At 50.3% G+C, this 20,741-nt stretch overlaps 1 protein-coding gene across 4 annotated transcripts in view; it reads right to left on the reverse strand.

The window, feature by feature from the left end:
- Window positions 1-19,314, reverse strand: part of LOC123374759 (semaphorin-3D-like) — a 46,649-nt gene extending 27,335 nt beyond the window's left edge. Inside the window, exons 1-3 of one of the 4 annotated variants that reach the window (XM_045025019.1) lie at window positions 19,180-19,280; window positions 7,720-8,035; window positions 678-912 (exon numbers count right to left, since the gene is read on the reverse strand). In XM_045025019.1, the coding sequence (XP_044880954.1) occupies window positions 678-912; window positions 7,720-7,803 (319 nt within the window). In that variant the 5' untranslated portion in view covers window positions 7,804-8,035; window positions 19,180-19,280. Of the gene's footprint in view, window positions 1-677; window positions 913-4,618; window positions 4,709-7,719; window positions 8,036-19,179 lie in introns of those variants that run through there. The other 3 variants (XM_045025022.1, XM_045025023.1, XM_045025021.1) reach the window with 3 other exon arrangements.
- Between the last annotated feature and the right edge of the window lie 1,427 nt (window positions 19,315-20,741).

Genomic DNA, 20,741 nt, shown 5'->3' on the forward strand with positions numbered 1-20,741 from the left:
ATTCCCAATGCCCTGCTCTAACCACTAGACATGCTTCCTCCTAGGTGACCACAGGCTGACTCTGTTCCCGCCCTCACACTGAAGTCCGTACGCTTCCCCCATGCAACTGAACAATGTGTTTTGTTGCGTGGCCAGTGTAGCTAAAGGCTGCCCAAGGCCTCCTGTAGTGTGAGACATTTCCCCATGGTGAGGGCTGGCCCTGACCCTGTGTATTACATGGTACATTATAAAGCACTGTATGCTGAGTCTCAGGATGAAATGGGGCATTTTTAGACACCCTCCTGTGCCCCAGGGGCAGCCTGAGACTTCCCCTCCGGGCCATTCCCTTTCCAACCCCCATCCCTGACAGCAGCAGGTAGATGAGCATTGCCTGAGCCCCCTGGGGTGGTGGCATTCTGTGAACTCTCTGGCCATGCTGCAGTCAGCTGAGCTCAGCCTCTGTCAGGTTCTGGTGCCTCGCTGGCCACAACTACTGCAGGGCAAGAAGCTCCATTGTAGGGCTGATACTGGCCCCACACAAACCCAGTAGTCCAGATCTCACCCCTCCATCCCTGGCTTCACTAGCCGCCAGTCAGCTTGGATGCCTGATGCTGTTTCTAGATCATTCAGAACAGGGCATGAACCCCAAGGAAATCCTGGCTCTGACTGCAGGACTGATCAGCCTCAGGCTCCCCTACCTTTGTATGAGAGGCGAAGGCGAGGGACACCTTGCTTCCAGGCACTGCCATTCCCAATGCTCAGCAGGAGAATCCAAGTCAGCAGGGCAGGGGCAGTGGAGAGGTGCTGCCTGCTAAAGACCAGGGCTGGCATGCTGATGGATTCTCTCTCCAGGGTCTCCTCTCTCAGCAGGGAAAGTTGCTCCTCCCTCCTGGGAGCATGTTCTGTTGGGGGAGATTCTGGTGCCGCTTCTAGCTGAAAACAGAAAGGGAGGAATTCTGCATCTCTCTCTACCATGCATTTAGCAGGGCTGAATACTTGGGCTCTTGGCCTGCATGTGCTGAGCCCCTGCAGTTCTCACTGCTGCCTGGGAGATTGATTTAAATCAAGGTGATTGAAATCAGTGATTTAAATCTAGGGTGACCAGATGTCCCAATTTTATAGGGACAGTCCCGATTTTCAGTCTTTTTCTTTTACTATTACCCCCAACCCCTGCCCCAATTTTTCACATTTGCTGTCTGGTCACCCTATTTAAATAATTATTTCAATCGTCAGGTGGAAAGCCTTGATTTAACTCATTGGTTATAATCAACTTTTCCATTTGCACTTCAGTTACTTCCTAAAGAAACGTGAATTCTCATTGGTTGATGTAATCATTTAAAACATATTGATTTACAACTAAATAGAGTCTTTACACTAGATATGGTACAATTTTTTGCTACATAGGAGGGAACACAATAACGCTAAACATTTATTTAGGCAGTTCTATAGCTTACTATTTTCAGATTCTTGTTACTTGTACACTTTTAGTATGTTAGGAAATGGTGAATGATATATTGCTTATTTACAACATAATTAGCTTTTGGGTCATGATTTGGGCCAAGCTGCATTAGGATGGTAACTGGAATTGAATTAAACACACAACAGCAAATACAATTTATTTTTATTAAACAAAACAACTTTAAATGTTTTGGCCACATAAACATCTCTTATCAAAGCATGTTTCACATTTACAACTAAACTCCAATAAGTTTTGGCCTTCACGTATTTTGGGTTAAAATCAGATTTCCTTTTAAACAGGTTTATTTTTAAAAAGAAAAGCATTATAATATAAGTAACAAAATCAAAATCATCTGATTTTAAATTTTAAAAAATCCAATTTAAAATTTTTTCAATTTTTTTTTAATCCACTGGCTTGGGCCCTATCTGAGAATTAATTGTATCAGTGGCAATAGAAACTCAGGCCTGGGCTCTGTTGGGGTTCTGGGACCAGTAGAGGAGTCCTGGGACAAACCCTAGCGCAGGCATGCTGCACCTCTGTAAAAACCACTTGCACGTGTGGTGTTGCATTGGTGTCGGAAGAGCAGCCCAACCCCTCCTTGGGCAAGCCATTAGGCGATATCTAAGGGGAATCAATTCTCCAGCTCCATCAGTTCTCCAACAGCTGATCCCTGTAGCAGTGGGGCTGAAATTCCACCCTCCCCTTCCTATTCACAGCCCCCACCCAATCAGCCAGGAGCATTCTGAACTACGGAACTCCTTGTCAATTGCAGAGCTCAGAGGGCTTTAAACCTGAGGGTCAGGCTCATTGGACTGATGGGGATACAATCAGTATGGAAAAGTACAAAGAATCCCAAGGCCACACAGCAAGTCAGTGGCAGAACCATTGCTTACTAATCATTATTCATTTGCTATTAAAATAGCACCTTGAGGGCCCCAGCCAAGCTCAGGGCCCTGTTGTGCTATGCACTGTGCAGAGACAATCCCTGTTCTGTAGAGCTCCCGCTGGCTAAGTAGACCCAGGTGCAAGGGGAAGGGACTTGCCCACAGTGCTGCACTGTGGCATCGTTAATGATGTTTTTATGATGGCCCGTATGTTTAGGTGCCCATCCCTGTAGGATTTCAGTCATTTTACAGCAGAGCCAAACAGCTGCCAAGGGATGGGGAGCAGGTGTCTCCCTTCCCTCAGCATAGTCACCTCTGCTTCCTTGAGGAATCCCAAGATCAGAGTGCACTAGCCAGGGAATCTAATGCCTGCAGGCTGCAGCTGTTGAAAAGCCTGCTCAAAGAGGTGCCTCTTGCCCAGATGGCAAGGCAGCCAGACCCTGTGCATAGGAGTGCCCTGCAGAGATAGGCTTGTATTGCAGCAGCACTGGCATGTGTGCAAGCAATGTGACAATGTTTGAACTACGGGGGCCTGGGCTACACTAGGATTTTACCTCGGTATAGCTACATCTCACAGGAGGGTGAAAAATCACACCCCTGAGAGGCTGATCTATGCTGACCTAACCCCTGGTGTAGACCACGCTTCCCCTGCCCTAGCTGCCACCTCTTGGGGGAGGTGGGTTACCAGTGCCAATGGGAGAATCCCCTCCCATCGGTGTAGGCAGTGGATACAGTGGTGCAGACGGGCCTGTCATGCACAAACCCCTAACTCCAGTGCATAGTGCTCTTCACCTGGTTTGGCCTACCGGGGGGGGGGGGGGGGGGGGGGGGGGGGGGGGGGGGGGATTGGCACAGTCTGAGAGAACACCCCCCCCCCAGCTGCTAACACGCCCACAGTGTCATGTGGATGCAGGCTAATGCTGCTTGAGTGCCACTAGTCCTCTAATCCCTTCCCACAATTCCCCCCCCATGCACCCGAAAGGCCAGAGGACTTCTCCCACAATTCCTGGGTGGCTGATGTAGACATTCAGGCTCTAGGACCACACCGTAGTTAAACAGCCCCTTAGCTGGAGTCCCTGGAGTCTGTGTCAGCTGGCCTGCACCAGCTGTGGGGTTTTAATTGCAGTGTGGCCAGACCCTTACTGTTCTCACTCCTTTGATTTGCCACTTCAGTGCCGGGGCTTTGCGAGGCTGGCATCAAAGAGCCATTTTCCACCCTTATGACCACATTTCTTCCTGCCATCCCCCCAGAGCGGCTGCTGCTTGGGCCCCCTGTCTCCTCTGCAACGGGGAAGAGGAGAGGCTCAGGGGCAACAAATAAAATGAGCAACAGTAGTGAAGAGAGGGAGTGTGGGGGGGATGGGTGCTGTTCCAGCACCGTGCAGGAGCAGCAACAGGTGTATCCCCACCATAGTGGCCCTTCTGGGCCAGGACAATGCCTGGAGCACACTAGGCAGGGAGGCTGCCCTGGGTAACAGCAAGAGGGTGGCAGCTAGAGGCACATACTGCATTCTGTCCTGATAGGTTCCCCTGCCCCCCAGAGTAAATTGTACTGATCTTCTCTCATGTGCATATATTATATCCACCTCTACATAGAGCGATGCTTGCATTCCCCCTCCTGGGCCTGGAGCTGCCTCGCCTGTGAGCTGGGTGTGTGTGTGTGCACCCTGCCCTTTCCTGATGGACTAAAACCTGTGTGTTCCAGCATCCCGGCCAGGAAGCTGAGAAAGCAGAGCTCAGCCTGCATGCTCCCCACCCCCCCAGGGGTTTGGGCAGAGCAAACCCAGTGCTCATCACAAGGCCAGGGCTGGGGCTGGCCTGAGACTCCTGCCAGTGTTTACTGGTTGCTGGAAGCCTTGGGAAAACGCTAGGTGGTAATTGCAGGCTGCTATAAATGGAATGTGCCTGTCTGGGGACAGCGCTGAGCGGTGGGAGGGAGCCCTGCATGACCTGATGCCCCAAGATGGTCCTTGGTGGCTGCAGGATTGTGTGAGGGGCAGGTGGAGCAGAGCCCTGACCCTCCACAGCCTAGGACTGCGCCTGAACCACAGCCCTGTGGTTGAGGGAGAACTGGTGTGTTTCGCATGCCACCTCCAGGGGATGAAATAAAGGGGCTGGTGGATACCCTGTGCCAAGGTTCAATCCTGTGTCTCCCGAAGTCAAGGGGAAACTTCCGCTGGGAACAGGATCAGGCTTCAAAATGAAATCCGAATAATAGAGGATAACTGCCCTCCCCTGCAAGAGGGACAGTTCACTATTGATATAAGGGATATGAGTCCAAGAGACTTTCACTTACTTGTGCTAGCCTTGAACGTGGCCCAATGTCTGCAAAAATGCAAAGGATGCAGCCAGTGATATTTAACTCAAAGCAGGTGGGCAGTCGTTGCTAAAAGGGACAGGGCAAAGGAAGCACAGTTACAAAAATGGATCCCCCGTTCCCTCTATACCAGTGGCTCTCACCCTTTCCAGACTACTGGTCCCCTTCCCGGAGACTGATTTCTTTGGTGTATCCCCCAAGTTTCACCTCACTTGAAAACTACTTGCTTGCAAAATCAGACATAAAAATACAAAAGTGTCACAGCACACTACTACTGAACACTGGCTGACTTTCTCATTTTTACCATATCATTATAAAATAAATCAATTGGAGTATAAATATTGTGCTTACATTTCAGTGTATATATAGAGCAGTATACACAAGCCATTGTCTGTATGAAATTGTAGTTTGTACTGATTTTGCTAGTGCTTTTTAAGTAGCCTGTTGTAAAACCAGGCAAATATCTAGATGAGTTGATGTACCCCCTGGAAGGCCTCCAAGTACCCCCAGGGGTACATGTACTCCTGGTTGAGGACCACTGCTCTATACTATCCCAGGACTTAATTCAAAGGCAGCTCCAAGCCAATGCTAGTTTGCCTTGGTATTGTTGGATATAAATCCTTCTTACAGTGCACAAGGCTTAGGAAAGCCATTTTTCTCTCTACTGCCCTTGTTCTGTCTTTTTTGCCCCTAGTATCTAATGTACCAGTCTTTTAAAGCAATTTGTGGAAGTCCCTGCTGCAGGATGTTATTGAGGCGAACAGTACCCAGGATCAGAGAGGGACTAGGCACTTAGAGGAATAAAAGGAGCACCCATTGTTACACTAGCTAGGGGGGAAATTCCAAGGCTCCAAGGCTGTGCACCTTGCTCAGAAGCATCAGAGGCAGGATACCAGGCTTCACTGTTCCTTCTGGAGCAGCAGTGCCTATGGCCGTGGCACTGTGTTAGTGCAGCAGGTCAGGACTGAGGGGCATGAGCAGGGCGTTGTGGCAGCTCAGGGTTGTGTGGTTAAGGGGTACAGTTAAGTTAGCTTCCATGGTGTCTGTGCGGGATAGTCTGCCCCTAGCTTGGCATTTGCTTTGCTAGGGGCTCCTTCAGTTCTGGAAACAGAATGTCAAAGATCACTTTCAACTAAAGTTGGCTCACCGATTAATCCCTTCCCCTCACAGTCCCTATGCTGGAACACGCCTCCCTGGTGGGCTTCCCCACACAGCAATGTCCACTCCATGCCAACCAGGAACTCTGAGCTTCTCCACACAGCCAACTGGGCATGCAGCAGTGAGTGCTTCTGCGCCCCTCTCCCCAGGACGTGTCAACTAGGGGCCCGGCAGCAGGCACTGCCTCCCGCAGCAGTGCCCTGCCCATATCAACGAGGTCTCCAGCAGAGGCATCCTTCTCCCAGCAGTATCCTGTCAACGCAGGCCTAGCAGGTTCTCCTCCACTCCACCCTAGGATAGAAACCAAGCAAGGGCTCCCCCTACGAGGGATAACGGCCCCAAGCTATAAACCTCTGCCCAAGTATACTCTTGGAGGGAACTTGTCCCAGGGAGAGTTTATACAGACTGAGGCGGGGAGTGGGTGTCCGGTGGATGGAAACGAGCTGCAGATGATGAATCCAAGGTTAAATTAAACACTCCCGACAGCTTTATGTAATCAACTGTCCAGAACGACAAGTGTGTTCTCACTCTGTTTGGAGGGGGGTGCGCTGGTGGCTGCAGGCAGCCGGGCAAGGGCACTTCTGCGTGTCTGGCTTCAGAACCAGGACTGCGGCAGGGAAGACGCATCCGGATAGTGTCAGTGGGAGCCGGGCCAGTATTTATGGGTTCTGGAATCAGGGGGGTGGGGCAAGATTTTGGTGAATTTTCTCTCTCATAAAAAAGGACCAGTGTCCCTGGGCAGAGCCGGTCATGATCCCAGGATGAGCCATACATGCCCTCTGCCTCACCTGCAGCTCCTCCACCTCTGTGCCAATACTCCCCTGCCTGACCAGCAGCACTTCTGCCCCCTCCACACCACAGCTCTCCAGATGCACCTCAGTCTAGACCTGCAGCACACCCTCCCCCCATGTTTACAGGCCTGGCCACCAACCCCACAGCTATGTCATGGCCCTTTGAACCTGAAAACTAGAGTCCTCTGCAGAACAGCACCAGCTTCCCAGCTCTGCTGCTGTGCCTCACCCTGATGTGGGCTGCAGCTACCAGCTGTTGTCTAGATATCAATCCACCACGAACTGGACTGAAACAATACAGGCTTTTCACATAGGTAACCAAGCAGCCTTCAGATGGTGACAACTTAGTCACTATTGACCTGGGTTGGCTTTGAGCCATTGACTGGAGTTATGCATTCCTGATCCCACTGGCCACGTAGGCTACCAGAGGCAGTGCCTCTCTCGTTGAGCCAAGCTCAGACAGTGCTCTGGGAGCAAAGGATTGCAGGGCTGAGACTCGGTGACTTCGTCTGTGCATCCTGTGGCATCATTCAATGCACCTCCATTAGAGCCAATCCCTGACTGAGGGATTCGTACCCATCTACAGGAGGAAGATGACCACTATAGGGGAGGGTGTAAACACCACAAAGGGGTTACCCCACAGAATTCCTCCCAAGGGCTGTAATTAGGAGTTATGGATGGAAACTGAGCTAAGGAGTTGTCGACTGAATTTCAGGGAACGTATCCTGGCAGTGAGATCTAGGCTGTGGATCACCTCCCAGAATGGAAGTGTATGTTGTGCTTGAGCCTTCTGAGCTATACGACGGCACCAATAGCAATTACAACACACTCCCTGCTCCATCCCTCTGGCCCAATGGGGCCTGCCACGTGCACTGCACAGCTCAGCAGGTTCTTGATCGTTTCCGAAATGATCCAGAAACAACATTGCAGGAGATTGCTGGCTTGTGTTCCTCTTTGGAGCTAGATGGGCCATGCCCAGGAGGACGGGATCAACAGCTGGTGCAGCTTGGGGGAGCAGCCAGCGGAGGCAGCCAGAAGGGGATTGCACATAGTCTGTGAGCGTTACAGGGTGGTAAAGATCCCTACAGGGGAAGAGAAGCTTCCTGCTAGATCAGGCTGTGGGTGACTCACTCTTAGGTTGCCTGAGATAGGAGAGCTCAGTGCCTTTAACTCCCTCTCCCCCAGATACCGGTACCCGCTGCATTGGGCTGGCATTGCACTGCAGCATGGGAGAGCGAGGCGCGAATGGATTAGTCCCAGATCCTGTGCTTAAATCCAGGCTTCATGCTCCTGGGGGCCTGATGCTGCATTCCTGCTTTCACCTGCAGATGCTCTCCTGAGTCAGCAGGAGCTGGAGCCGGGGGTGCTAACGAAGCATTAGGATGTGCTGCTACACCCCCTCTGCCATTTTGGATGTGCTGAGGATGGACTCCAGGCACTGCAGCGTCTGGATGGGCAAAAATGGAGAAGCTCATCAGGGCTGCAAGAGGGACTTGGATGGTAAGTCTATGCTGCTATTAGACACCTGCGGCTGGCCTGTGCCGGCTGAGTGGGGCTCAGGCTCGCGGGGCTGTTTAATTGAAGTGGCTTGGGCTGCAGCGTGAACTCTGAGACCCTCCCACCTTGCAGGGTACCAGAGCCCAGGCTCCAGCCTGAGCCCGAATGTCTTCACTGCAATTAAACGGCCCCTGAGCCTAAGGCAGCTGGCATGGGCCTGTCGTGGGTGTCTAATTGCAGTGTAGGCACACCCAGAGAGTCCCCGCAATTCCCTGAATAAAAGTGAATCATGCACCGAGTCAGGCCTCGCCTGACTGACAGGCCATGAATGACCACTGTCCCACACCTGCTCAGGGCATAAGCAGGAGGCATTCCCAGGCCACACTTCCCCCTACTGTATAGCGCGTCACTCTGGGGCTGTGCTTACTGGATCTGAATCTGGAGAGGGGCCTCTCTCTGTGTATTCGTTTGAGTGGTGTATTAGTGTGCTGCTACTTGCATCTCCATGTACATGTAATGTGTAAGGGGCGGTACCAGTATGCATGGGCACATACTTGTCTGTATATATCTGTGTGCAGAGACACATACCTATGTCTGTGGGCCCAGCCTGTGCCTCTGTAAAAACAGATGAGTGTGCACTTGTCTGCACGTACACGTGTGCTGAAATCTCTCTATGCTCCATGAATTCCACGGAGGTTTTAGTTCCTACGGTGAAGCGTGATGGATTCCCCAGCAGCTGTGGCTGCTCCCTGCTTAATGCAGGGGCTCAGGGCAAGGCAGCTGTCGTCTTTCTCTAAATGAGATGACAAAGACAAAAATAAACAAGTTCCTTTCCCTCCCTGCCCCACTTCCCTCCCCTGCTGTGTTTCCCCTGGTGCTTCCAGGCAAGGGGAACAGCCCTCTGTGCTGTGAGTGTGCACTGGTCGCTGGATGGCATGTACTGTTCGTGTGAGCCTTACGCGTACTTAACATCTCATCCCTTGTGCAAGTGACCTTAAGAGGTAGAAGTGTGATGAACACTGGGCCCAGAGCCCATGTGACAGCAGGGTAGCCAATACATGTACTGTGAAAAAGTGGCCTGTAACCTCCAGTCATTTGGGGTGATACATATGAGTCAGGAAACTGCCTGTGCAGAGTCCTGATGGCAGAGAGAGGGAGGGAGCAGGAGGAAGGGATGAATTCTGCAGTGCTCAAACTGGGGAAATGCTAACAGGGTATAACAGGCACATTCTGTGCAAGCTTCCCTCACACCCACTCTCTGCCAGGGCCCCTCCATCCTGACTGGTAACCCCCTGGTTACTCCAGCACTGTGACCCTCACACAGTCCTGCCAATGCCCCTCAGTCCTGATTGGCAAGATTCTATGCAGTTATCGCAATTATCACCCCGTACGGATTTCTCCCAAAACTGGCAACATGGAAGCATGCTAAGTTCCAGGAACGTGAAGGAACAGGCTCTGTCTGCTCTCAGCATAACCCCGCCATTCGCCTCCTTTGGTTGAGCTGCTTTAGCTTTTCACCATTTGCCTTTCATACCTGCCTGGTAGGAGAACCCGTCGCTCCCAGGTATGTGGTACTAACGACTGTAGCAAACACAGCTCTGTCCCCCTAATAACTCAGTGCCAGAGAGCCTGGCTGCAGCTCTTGTCCAGGTCAAGGGAACTTTATGACACTTATTTTGACACTTGGGGCTGTGAGCTCTTCCTTCAGTTTTTATTCTTCTATGTTGTGATGTAAAGAGTTCCCAGCCCTTCCAGGGTTCAGCTGTTCTGTCAATTTCAGTCCATCTGCTGGGCGGTTGCCTCTGCTTTCTCCTCCTCCCCTATTCCGTGTACGGAGCTGTGACCATCAGAACTATGCCGAGTTCTCTGAGAACCCGGTAAATCCCAGCTGCCGCCACTCTCTCTTGCACTGAAAAGAATTTTCCATCTGTTCCATGGACAGCATCAGTGGGATGAGGGCTTGGCAGGCTGCTCTCCAGGGAGCAGATCTTTGTCTGTCTGGAGGGGACACATACATCTCTGGGAGTTCTGCTCCCTGAGATTCCATTCTGCTGGCACCATGTCCCTTACGGCTTGTAATGCAAATGGGGAATGACTGTGCCCATTGATGGCCAAGGCGATTAATACCACCCTAGGAGGGGTTAGGGAACTGGCTTCCCTCTAACAAGCGTCTGTTAATCCCATAATTTGGAAGCTATTGTCTCTGGCTGGCGCACTTAGCAGCTCTCACTCTCTGTCTCTAACCTTCCATTCTTGAGCAAGGCAGTTATAGTGTTGGCTGGAGGCCTCAGGGTTCCTTGATCCCTCCCCACTCTGGTTTCAGGCCTGAGTAATGCACAGAGCCTGCACTTGTCTCGCTGGCTGGCAGTGGGCCAAGGGCAGGTGTTAATGCTGATGATTTCAGATCACTTGTCTGCCTTTGACATTGTTGACCGTGGGGTTTTGTTGACTTGCCCGCATGGAGCGAATCCCCACCTTCTAGGACCTGTCCACTCTTTCTCCTGCAGATGAATCCTTCTAGAAGGCAGTGGGCCAAGCTGGCATAGGGAGTTACCACCTGCACCTCCCCTCTACCAGCAAGCGTGGGTCTGGTATGGCCCAAGAGCTGCAGGAAGCCCCCAGGTGCTGAGGAGGTGACAGTCGCTGCAGTGGGAAGAGGTGTCCCACCTGATCAGCGATTACATAAGTAATCAACCAGTGAATATGATGCCTCAGAGTAAACTCTAAGCCAGACAAAATATTGTCACATGAGCCCCAGTAGGGTGGAGAGCCTCTGGGGCTGTGGCTCGGGATTCATCCTTTTCTAGCTATCAATGCCACCAGTTCAGATCCTATTTGGTAGCTCACACTGCTGCCATCTCCACACTGTCCACCCTTGATCTCTCGCCATCGAGAGCCCACTGTTTGGAAGAGCGGTTTCATGAAGGTGGCCTGGCTCCTGCTTCCTTGACCAGCCTGGCAGGTCTTCTCTGTGGAGGGTAAGCCACAAGGCAAACAAAGCCAGATGGCAGCTGTGCCGAGTTTGGACAGACTGAGAGGAAGAGGGCTGGGCTTCTCTCGAGACAAAGCCCAGGGTCAGAAAGGCAAGATAAGTGCGTGGCAGCCACACCTCAAGCTGGACCAGCAACGTGGCCTGCTTTCCTGGCTGTTTGCCAGAATCCCCACTCTGATGAACCACTGACCCTGAAAGGCAAGAAAATGTGTGCAGCTGGTACCCTGCTCCTCACACTAGGCTCAGGCCTCTGCCCAGAGTACGCCTTCCAGACTCCCTTATTAATTATAGCAACAGCAAGCAGTGCAGTGCTTTGCACTCCAATCCCCTCTTTCAGCATCTTGGAACCTTCTTTACCTTCTGCCTTTGGGACTGAAGTTCTCTCCTTGCAGAGGAATGGAGCTCTTGCTGGTTAGAGTTTGAGCAGAGCCAATTCAGTCATTCTGGAGGACCAGGAGAAGGAATAAATCATGTTTCATCCCATGATTTAAAAAAAAACCCATCCTGCAACCTTTTGAGAAGAACTCCATAGCTGAAACGACTGGTGGGAAGAAGTTGGCATTTGGCCTGGAAATAGCCCTGACAGAGGAGATGCATCTTTGAGTCTTCTGGTGAGAAATGGGTTTAGAATGACTAAGTTGGGAGCCATTGCATAGCGAATGCTGCATGCCTGGGACATTTGGCACAGAACTTTTCACCCAGCTCTTAGAATGTGCAGCCGGGGAAGCATTCACTGCACAAAGCACGCATGGCCAGCTCAGAGGAAAAGGAAAGTGAGGGACTGAGGTAAGGACATCAGAGGAACCTCTGGCTTAGGCCACCTGGAGGATATAAGGTGCAAAAGAGTGAGGCAGGGCTGCTGTCTACTCTTTAAGGCTCACAAGAGGCCGTTCTGCTGGGATGGACCATAGGAGCTCCACACCATACAGAGGGCAGCAGAGAGGGATTCCTTCCCGCGACCCTCCTACCACGTTCGGGATGGCATTCTGGTGGTGGTCAGATTAGGGCACTTATGCATTATTGCCAATGTTCTGCAAGCCAACAGAGCTTTCAAGGTGTGGATAGCCGTAACTCTGCCCCCTCTTGTGTGTGCATCACATGGCCATGTAGGAACGTCATCAGTGTCTCTGTGCTGCACACTGTGATCAATCAGAACTTCTTGCAGCCTCTGGCTCCAGGAACCCAGGGCGCTTCAACTGCAGAGAAAGGAGAGTCGCTGATGGCAATATAGTTTTGCCATGCAGTAAAGCCATCCATCAGAAGGCAGTGTTGCACCTAGTTACTTAATTCATAATGGTGCCAAGAGGTTTAAATGTCCTAATGTCTAAAGTGTGCTGATACCCTCTGATGGAGGGTGCTGGAGACAAAGTGCCCATGTAGTGTATCAAAGAGCCTCTATCCCACCCACATCGCGGAGTGTGACTGATCCCTAATGCACTGCAGATTCCAGGAGATAGAGATACACACACACACACTCACACACATTCCTGAGAGCTCTTTACACTGAAATTCCCTCCGCTGGGAAGAAACTGACTCTTGTCACCTGTCTAATAACACATGGTCTCACACTCAGTACAACAAGTCAGAGACCCATGGAGTTTATCCCTCTTTACCACTCACTTCATCAGAGTTGAATCTGAAGGTTAATGCAGCAAAATCAGACGGGGGCTCCAGACCTCGGTGTGCTGGGTTTGAGAGATGGCCATTGCCAGGCATGATGTCCTGTTGCTAGTGCTTTTTACATCAGCCCTGCTCAAGATCATTGGATGCCCTAAGGGATAGGAATTTAAATGTATTCCGTATCTAGAGGAGTGGGGGTTGCTGCAGTGCCCTAACCTCTCAGACCTGGAAACATGGGTTCAAATCAAAACAGAAAATAAATGTGATGGTCCCAATGTCACATTTTTACTATTGGGCAGGGAAAGGGTGGGTTTGTGAGGGGATGCCAGGTCAGGATTGAGGGGCAGTTGCAGAGCGGTGAGGGGAGCTCAGGGCTGGCATAGCAGGGGATAGCAGCTCAGGACGGGGCATCAGCAGAGCTGTGTGTGGTAACTTGCAAAGCACTTGCCTGACTCTAGCAAGTGTTACCCACCCATCTTTTTCATGATCCTTCACGTCATGCAGAACAACCTTGTTAAGAGAAGATTGCTGGCTCACAGGGTTTGGATACAGGGACTTTCACCTCTAGGTCACCGAAGCAAATCTGGACACGGTCAGTGGAGACAAGAAGTAACTGGCACTGCTGGCTATTCGGTGGCCTCTGTGAAACGTGTGTGGTCTGTCAGGTTCCTAGTGGTCATGGCCTGACCTCACAAAGGGTCCTTTGCTCGCAGTCTCAGCAGCGAGGCCAAGAACTGAAGGCACTTTCCCTAGAGCTGCTCAGCCTTGACACAAGTGGGGCGGGGGGGGGGGGGAAGCTTGCCCTGCAGCATGGATACATCACTATCCAGGGCTATCAAGAAGTCAGTTTCTAGCGCTTGCATTCAACTCACTGAAAACTCTCCTACAAATATATTTCAAAGGGATTTCTCCTGCTGAAAGTTAATTTGCAGTAAACCAAGACCTCCTTGGCCCCAGCGTGAGTTGGTGTGGGTGTGCTGCAGCTCTCAGATCAAGGCTCTTAGTTTGCAGGGCTCCTCAGTTCGGCCTAACCCTAAAGCTGGGGCCATCCTGCCACAGGAGTGACCTGCTGCTTTGCTCAGTGACCCAGTTAGATGGATTCACTGATGCCAGCCAGTGCCCTGGGCCAAGGAGGTTACTGGGTCTTACGTTCCTGAAGCTGCTCCCTGCCTCAGCCAAGGGAGCCTGCCTCCCCCACCTGACACATCAAAGCTTTGCCAGTATTTTCTTTTAATCCAAAGGAAGCCCACTCCCTGCCCTCCTGCTCTAATTGGAATAAAATAGAACAAACAGGCATGGGGGACTCTGGCAGAGAAAATGTTTTAATGAGCAGTAGGGGGTTCCTGCACCACCTCTGCTTCTTCTCAGAGGCTGTCAGCTGGAATGGCTCTGTAACTGCAGCCTGGATTTGATGGGAGGCTCTCTGGATGAGTCCCCAGGACTCCTGTACAGTGCTGTGCTCCCACAGCCTCTTGGAAGAGCTGCTCTTTCCTCTGGCACATCCAGGCCTGCCTCTCTCACTCCCTGAGTGGCCTCACTCCAGGGGATAAAATGTACCGTTCAGCCAGCCACCTCTGAAAGACACGGGTTGAACGAACCTCAGTAGCGTCCCCTGTGGTTTGAGCCAGGGAAGGAGAGGCCCTGTAGTTTAATAAAAAGTTAAGAAAGAGATCTTGCCTGGTTTTTGCCTTAGGTGGTTCCTCTGCAGCCCTGCCATAGAAGGCCATGGGAATTTTCCTGAGCCAGGAGCACTGGATTTGGCCTGTCTAATCTCCTGGGGATTAGTGAATGGCTGAGAGGCAGATGCACACCCTGCCTTTGGCCCCAGCTGGCCATTCATTCAGCCCCATGTAGGGGCCCTGCACCCGGGTGATCCTGGTGATGAGCTGAAACCCAAGGAAGATTTGTCGGGGGAGGGGGGAAGCTAATTGAGCTGATGAGAGGAAAATAAACCTGGAGCCCACAGTGTCCTTTGCAGGGTCACATTGCTGACTGTGGCCACATTTTAAGGCAAAGAAGGCTCCCTTGTCCCCAGCCATTTAACCCCATATCAGCCAAACCTGAATGAATCTAGCAGAGATGGGGTTAATCAAAGAATGCTGAGGGTGCAGGAGGCGTGTCTGTATAAAGGCTCCCAACACAAATGATATGTCAGCTCACTTGCACTGGAGTGCGCAATAGCGTAGCCAGGGCTGGGGTGTGTGGGGCCAACCTGATGTGTGTATGTGGTATCTATCTAAGGGGCTTCTGTCTCCCTGTCACTGCAGTATCAGGGTGCCTCAGTATCTAATTATCCCCACTCCACTCCTGTGCAGTAGAGAAGTGCTAGTAAAGATGGGAACTGAGATCAAGACTAGGGGTATGTCTACCCTGGAGCTAGAGGTGTAATCTCCAGCTAAGGTCGCCACACCAGTGCTAACCCTAGGCGAGTTAGCCCCTAGGATTTCAGATGAGATTGGCCATGGGGCAGCTAGCCAGTGCTGCTGCTCGCTTCACTGTGACGACACTGCTGTTTTTAGTGCACTAACTCCATCTGAATGTCTGCACCAGCTGGGAACAACCCCTTCAGCAGTACCAATGTAGACATACCCTGATATGCTCAAGAACACACGGGCGTCTGTGGTGGAGCAGGGATTCAAGATCAGGTCTCCCACAGCCAAGGGTGGCTCTCTAGCCGCTGACCCATCCTTGCTTTTTGCAGTGCAGGCTAGGCCAGCCTTTTCGAAAGAGCTCAGCATGCCAGGGGATGCTCTGGCCCTTTATGTCCTAGTGAATGAGAGCGGATAGGCACAGGCTGGGCTGTGGGTGTGGTTACAGCATTCAGTAGTGGTACACTACGCAGGTGCATCACATGTGGTACAGTTCTGTTCTCAACATGACTCGGGAGAGACTGAAACCAAAAGCCATTGTCTACCCGGCTGTTCACTGCATTAAAAGCTCTGGGAAAGAGATTTCCTCACATTATCTGACGTCAGAAATCTCCCCCTGGAAAGCGAGGAAATAAACTTGAGCCTGATGCCAGGAGACGTGAAGGAGGTGGCGAAGCAGCCACACAATATGTGGCAGCCTGCCAGTGAGTTAGACATGAAGAATCACAGCCGATGGGCAAGTGTTTTTGAAGCACATTGTTTCTGTGAAGCCATATCCTGCACAGGCACATGATTAGACTTTATTCGCCATGAGCAATAATTGTGTCCCATGTCATGCAAATAAAATTGTGTCAGCCAGTGCACGTGTATGAGTGAGTGGCACAATGGGTGTGAGTGGGCACAGGATGTCAGCTGGGTCTGGGTGTACAGGGAATGACTGAGGATGGATACAGCACAGTCACATGAGCGTGTGTCCATGCAACCTATTGGTCAGTGTGTTCATCTCTGCCTCCTCTACAGAGGATAGGGATCAGTCACAACCCCTAGCTACAGAGCCAGGCTCTTTAACTCTGTCTGTAGAGACTCCTGCTTTTAGTTCTTGAGGTCCTCAGTTGAGTTCCCACTGTGGCAGCCATCACATCTATGGTACTGATACACCACCCTAACACCTTGCTATCCAGGTACTAGTGGGTCCAGGGTCTGTTTTGTTATGAACTGTGGGGATGTTTAGAGAGGAAGCATGACCCAATGAAAAGAGCTCTGGAGTGAGAACTAGGCCACCCCTCACCTCCCCCATCCCCCGAGTGAGTTAAAGAGTGTTCTGTTCCCAGCTCTGCAACCTCAGGTGAGTCACTTTGCCTCAGTTTCCCTAGCTGTGGAGGAGAGGTAATGATACTGTCAAGTCCTGTGAACTCTGTTGAGGAAAGGCACTCAGAACAAAGGCATTTGGGAGAGCAACTGTGGGTCATTTAGGAAACTGAAGAGGAGAAAGGGCTCAAAGCTAGGCCTGGATTCCTGGAACAGAACAAACTGTCTTTTCCCCCCGTCTCTGGTCTGGGGTTCTGTCCTGCCCCTCATAGGAGCTATGTCACAGCAGGTCATTACCCCAGCTAAGAGTGTTCCCTAAATACGTGCATGTGGGGAAGGACTGGCTGCATCTTTCCCAAACCTTCTCTTCTCCCTCCCCCACCCTAGTTTAAAAGCATTCCCAGCTCCAGCTGGGATGTGTGGAGCTACTCAGCTGATTCCTCAACTGTCTTTCTTTGCCTCACTCATTTTTTCAGCACCCCAGGTCTGTGCCTGGGATCCCAGGTTTTGTAAAAGCACCAGTCATTCTGCGCTCCCCAGAGAGGTCCTCGCTGTAATACCAGCAGGAGTGTGGGATGGGCTGTTTCTAGAGGAAGAGGCAGCTCCCATGGGGCAGTAGCCAAGACTGGCAATAAATCTTCCTTCCCGCTGTAAACAATCCTGGAGAGGGTGTCACAGGAGTACGGATGGAAGCAAGGAGGCCAGGAGCACTCGCCTGCTTTAGTATCCGGCAGTAAGTGCGTCCCGTTGGCTCTTGTCCCTGCTTTCTGTGCAGAGAAGACCATTCCTAGGGAGCTCTGTTGTGGCTCCTGCTCTAATGAGCTCAGCTGTTATTCTTTATTGTGAGCTTGGTGCTGGCAAAAGGAGTACAATGGACAGCCCTGTAGCCTGAAGTCCTCTCATGTACAGAACAGGGATGGTTCAGTCACCTCCATGAACAGGACAGGATGTGGCATTTTGGAGAAGGCTTGCAAGCCAGTTTTATATCTTTCCAGGTTCCCTGCTCAACTCTCTTCTTAAGAAAGCAAATCAAATTCAACTCTCTCGTCTCCACTGGCTGCAATGAAATTAGAGCTGGGTATTTGACCTAGTGTTTCTAATGGAACTGATAACTCCTGGTCCGCCACATTCCCCCATCTCGAGCTTATGAATAATAACTGTGTTTGTATCTCTGTGATGCTTGCACTAAAGTTAGATCAGTAAGGAAAAGCTACAGACACATTCTCATTTCTTTCTTTAATGGATTGGATAATAGGCCTGTAGGAAAATCTGACAAAGTCTGATCTCTGCTCTAAAGTCCTGTGGGTGGAACTTCAAGGGGCCTAAGGAGTTAGTTAATGGGATTTGGGCCCCTTTGAATGTCCCAGCCTATATTTTTGTGTGTGTGTGTGCGCATGTGCGTGTAACTTTCTGGGCCATAAACAACAAGACTTCTCTGGACACTAAGCTGGCAACAAGGCTATGCTGGCTCCTAGCTCAGCAAAGATTCCATGCTGCTCACTAGCAGCCAGCTAGATCCCAGCCACACACCCATGTAGTGATACAACACCGAAAGATCACAAACTAAGCTTAGTCCTGGCAACAGCCTGAGATTTCTGGCCAACTATATTCTGCCGACTGACAATCCCCCTACAGTTTCCATTGGACATGGTATCTTTTAAGCAATGTGCCAGACTGCTGTGTAGCATTTCTGTATACAGTACCATTAGACCACTGCTGTTCTCCACCCCCGCAGGGGGTCTCATATCAGGGGTGGTTAAATAATCTCTGGGTACATAGTTTTCATTTACATTTGCAAAGTGCTTTGGGATCCTTTTCTATCTATAAACATAAGTGCAAGTAATTATTATTATATTGGTCCATTTTTCAAATGAAAATCTTACAAAAACACAATATTGAAACATCCCTCCCTTACGAAAGGCAGTATTGGTTTTGTCTGCCCAGGCTACCCACTCATCAATAACACAAGTACTGAAATATTTAGAAACCTAAAGAGCACAAGTTAAATGATTCTTTCAGAGAGCACTTTACATTTCCCAGGGTCTGTTTCTTTTCTGCCTGCTACATTGCATGTCCTGAGTTTCTGGGAGTAGAGGCACCGCAGAGAGGGAGGCGTGACAGCTGCTTTAAAGGAGCAGAACTTTGCCCTGGAGAGGGTTTAACTCATTCAGGGGACTTAGTGGTAATTTTTTTGTTTAAACATTAGTGCTGTCAGACAAAGTCAAATGGAAAACAAAGAGTTATTTAGTCATTTTTACTTTCTTTTTGGGGGGAGAGGGATCCAACAGAGTAGCCTGTGGTCAGTGGAACAGCCCTCTGAATGGAACAGTCCTTCAGTGAAAATGTGATCTATAAACTAATTTCAGATTGTTAAGATTTATTGGGGGGAAATTAAATGGTCAGCGTAAAGAAGCCATAGAAATTATCAGCACGGAATATACAAAGCCTTATCCTGGTAATAAAATCTGCTGAATCCAAAGTAAGGCATTTATAATGATGACAAATAGGCTTACCAGAGACTTCCCCATCACATAATATGGAACAGAAGTGACAGAGTAATCTCTGTTTGCTCTTCGAGTTAGGAAAGGATAAGTCACAGTCAGAAGCCGTTTTGCAGATGTCGAGGCCAGTTGTGTGCTCAGTTACAGTGGGTTATCCCTGACATACCTCCACTGATTTTGATGGAGTTACCCTAGATCTGTCCCAATGTAAATGGAAACACAATTTCGGTCCCACAGGGAGAAAAAAAATACAAAGATTTTCCAGCCACTAACAGTAGCACTTGAATAACTCTTTGCTACTCACCACCCCAAGGCTCTGCTGACTCTTACAGATGATGAGCTGCTGTCCCTTTACCAGTGTGCTCTCTGCTTACGCTGTTTTCCTGTTTCAAGCTCAACAGCCTCCAGTGCATTAGCCCCTGGCAAAGCAGAAGCACCTGAAATGTACAAGGAGGCTGTAGAGTAGGGGTGGAGTCAAGAGGCAGTGATGTCATCCAAAGACGGCCTCCATTCATAAAAACAGTAGGAGCTGTTACCAGACCATCTGTTCCACTTATTTATCTTTCATTCTCAACCCTTAATCCAGTTCCTTGGCCTGGACAAAATTTGCTGGGAAGAGCTGACATCTAGTGGTAAATTTCAGAGTAGCAGCCATGTTAGTCTGTATCCGCAAAAAGAACAGGAGTACTTGTGGCACCTTAAAGACTAACAAATTTATTTTAGCATGAGCCCATGAAAGCTAGTTAGTCTTTAAGGTGCCACAAGTACTCCTGTTCTTCTAGTGGTAAATGTCTTTATTTATCGAGCTAGATGTTTGGATCCAAATACTTTCCAAGCACCTATTGTAAAATTGCAAACTGGCCACTTATCATGGTTGTGAAGTGGGTGCAGATTTTTGTATTCAATTATGTGTTCTCTGCTTTTCTATTGCTCATTTCATTTGAGGAGCTCAGTGCACCTGACAGAGATTGATTAATTAACTCTCAAAATATCCCAATGGGTAAACACTTTGTGATTATCCCTCTTTTATAGATGGGGAAACTGAGATACAAGGAGGCCAAAGCCCAGATTTTCAGTGGTGTTTAGGCATTGCTCTGCTCAGCACTGAGGCCTACGTGATTTAGGTGACTACATCCCGTTTTTAAAAGCGTGATCCACAAAGGCACTTCGGCATTGCAACATTGAGGTTCATGGCACCTAGAAAAGCCAGGAACAATATTGTGATCCACAAAGCCAAGTTAGGCAGCTAGGCTACCCGTACAATGAATGGGAAGAGAGAGGCACATACGAATGGGGTCCACAAAACCCAGCACGTTTAGCAGGGAGCTGCCGAAGCCAGCTGATAGGAGATGCTAATCAGAGGTGTATGCTAAGCCCTGCCCCTCTCTTGCAGATGGGTGCCTAATCCAGGCAGCAGGGTGGCACCTCGCTCTGCTTGGTGATCTGTGAACGGGCACCCACCGCCTGGAGTCAGATGGCTTAGGAGGCTAAGGCGTTTCCTGTGGAAATGAGGTAGGTGTCTGCCTCACTCCATGCAAACTGGTGGTCGGTGGTACTCAGTGGTTAGAGCACTCAGCTGGGATGTGTGAGACCCAGCTTCAGTTCCCAGAGTGCGAGAGAAGGAGTGGGGTGTCCAAGAGTCACTGGATTCTCCTCTTGAAGGGACACAAGCGAGTAGCTGTCCTGGTGGTGTGGGAATCTCTAGGGAGAATGCAGTCGGAAAGGACGTGCTTTGGCTAGGTCTAGTCACTGACATGCAGCTTGTTTTCCATTGAACAAAGCTGGGAGACCTAATGAGTGTTTTGGGAAAATGAAAACATCAGAGGGACTTCAGCTAAGAGGCCACACTAACAAAACCAGGAACAC

This window comes from Mauremys mutica, chromosome 7 (genome assembly GCF_020497125.1).
Source record: "Mauremys mutica isolate MM-2020 ecotype Southern chromosome 7, ASM2049712v1, whole genome shotgun sequence".
Classification (NCBI taxonomy): domain Eukaryota; kingdom Metazoa; phylum Chordata; order Testudines; family Geoemydidae; genus Mauremys; species Mauremys mutica.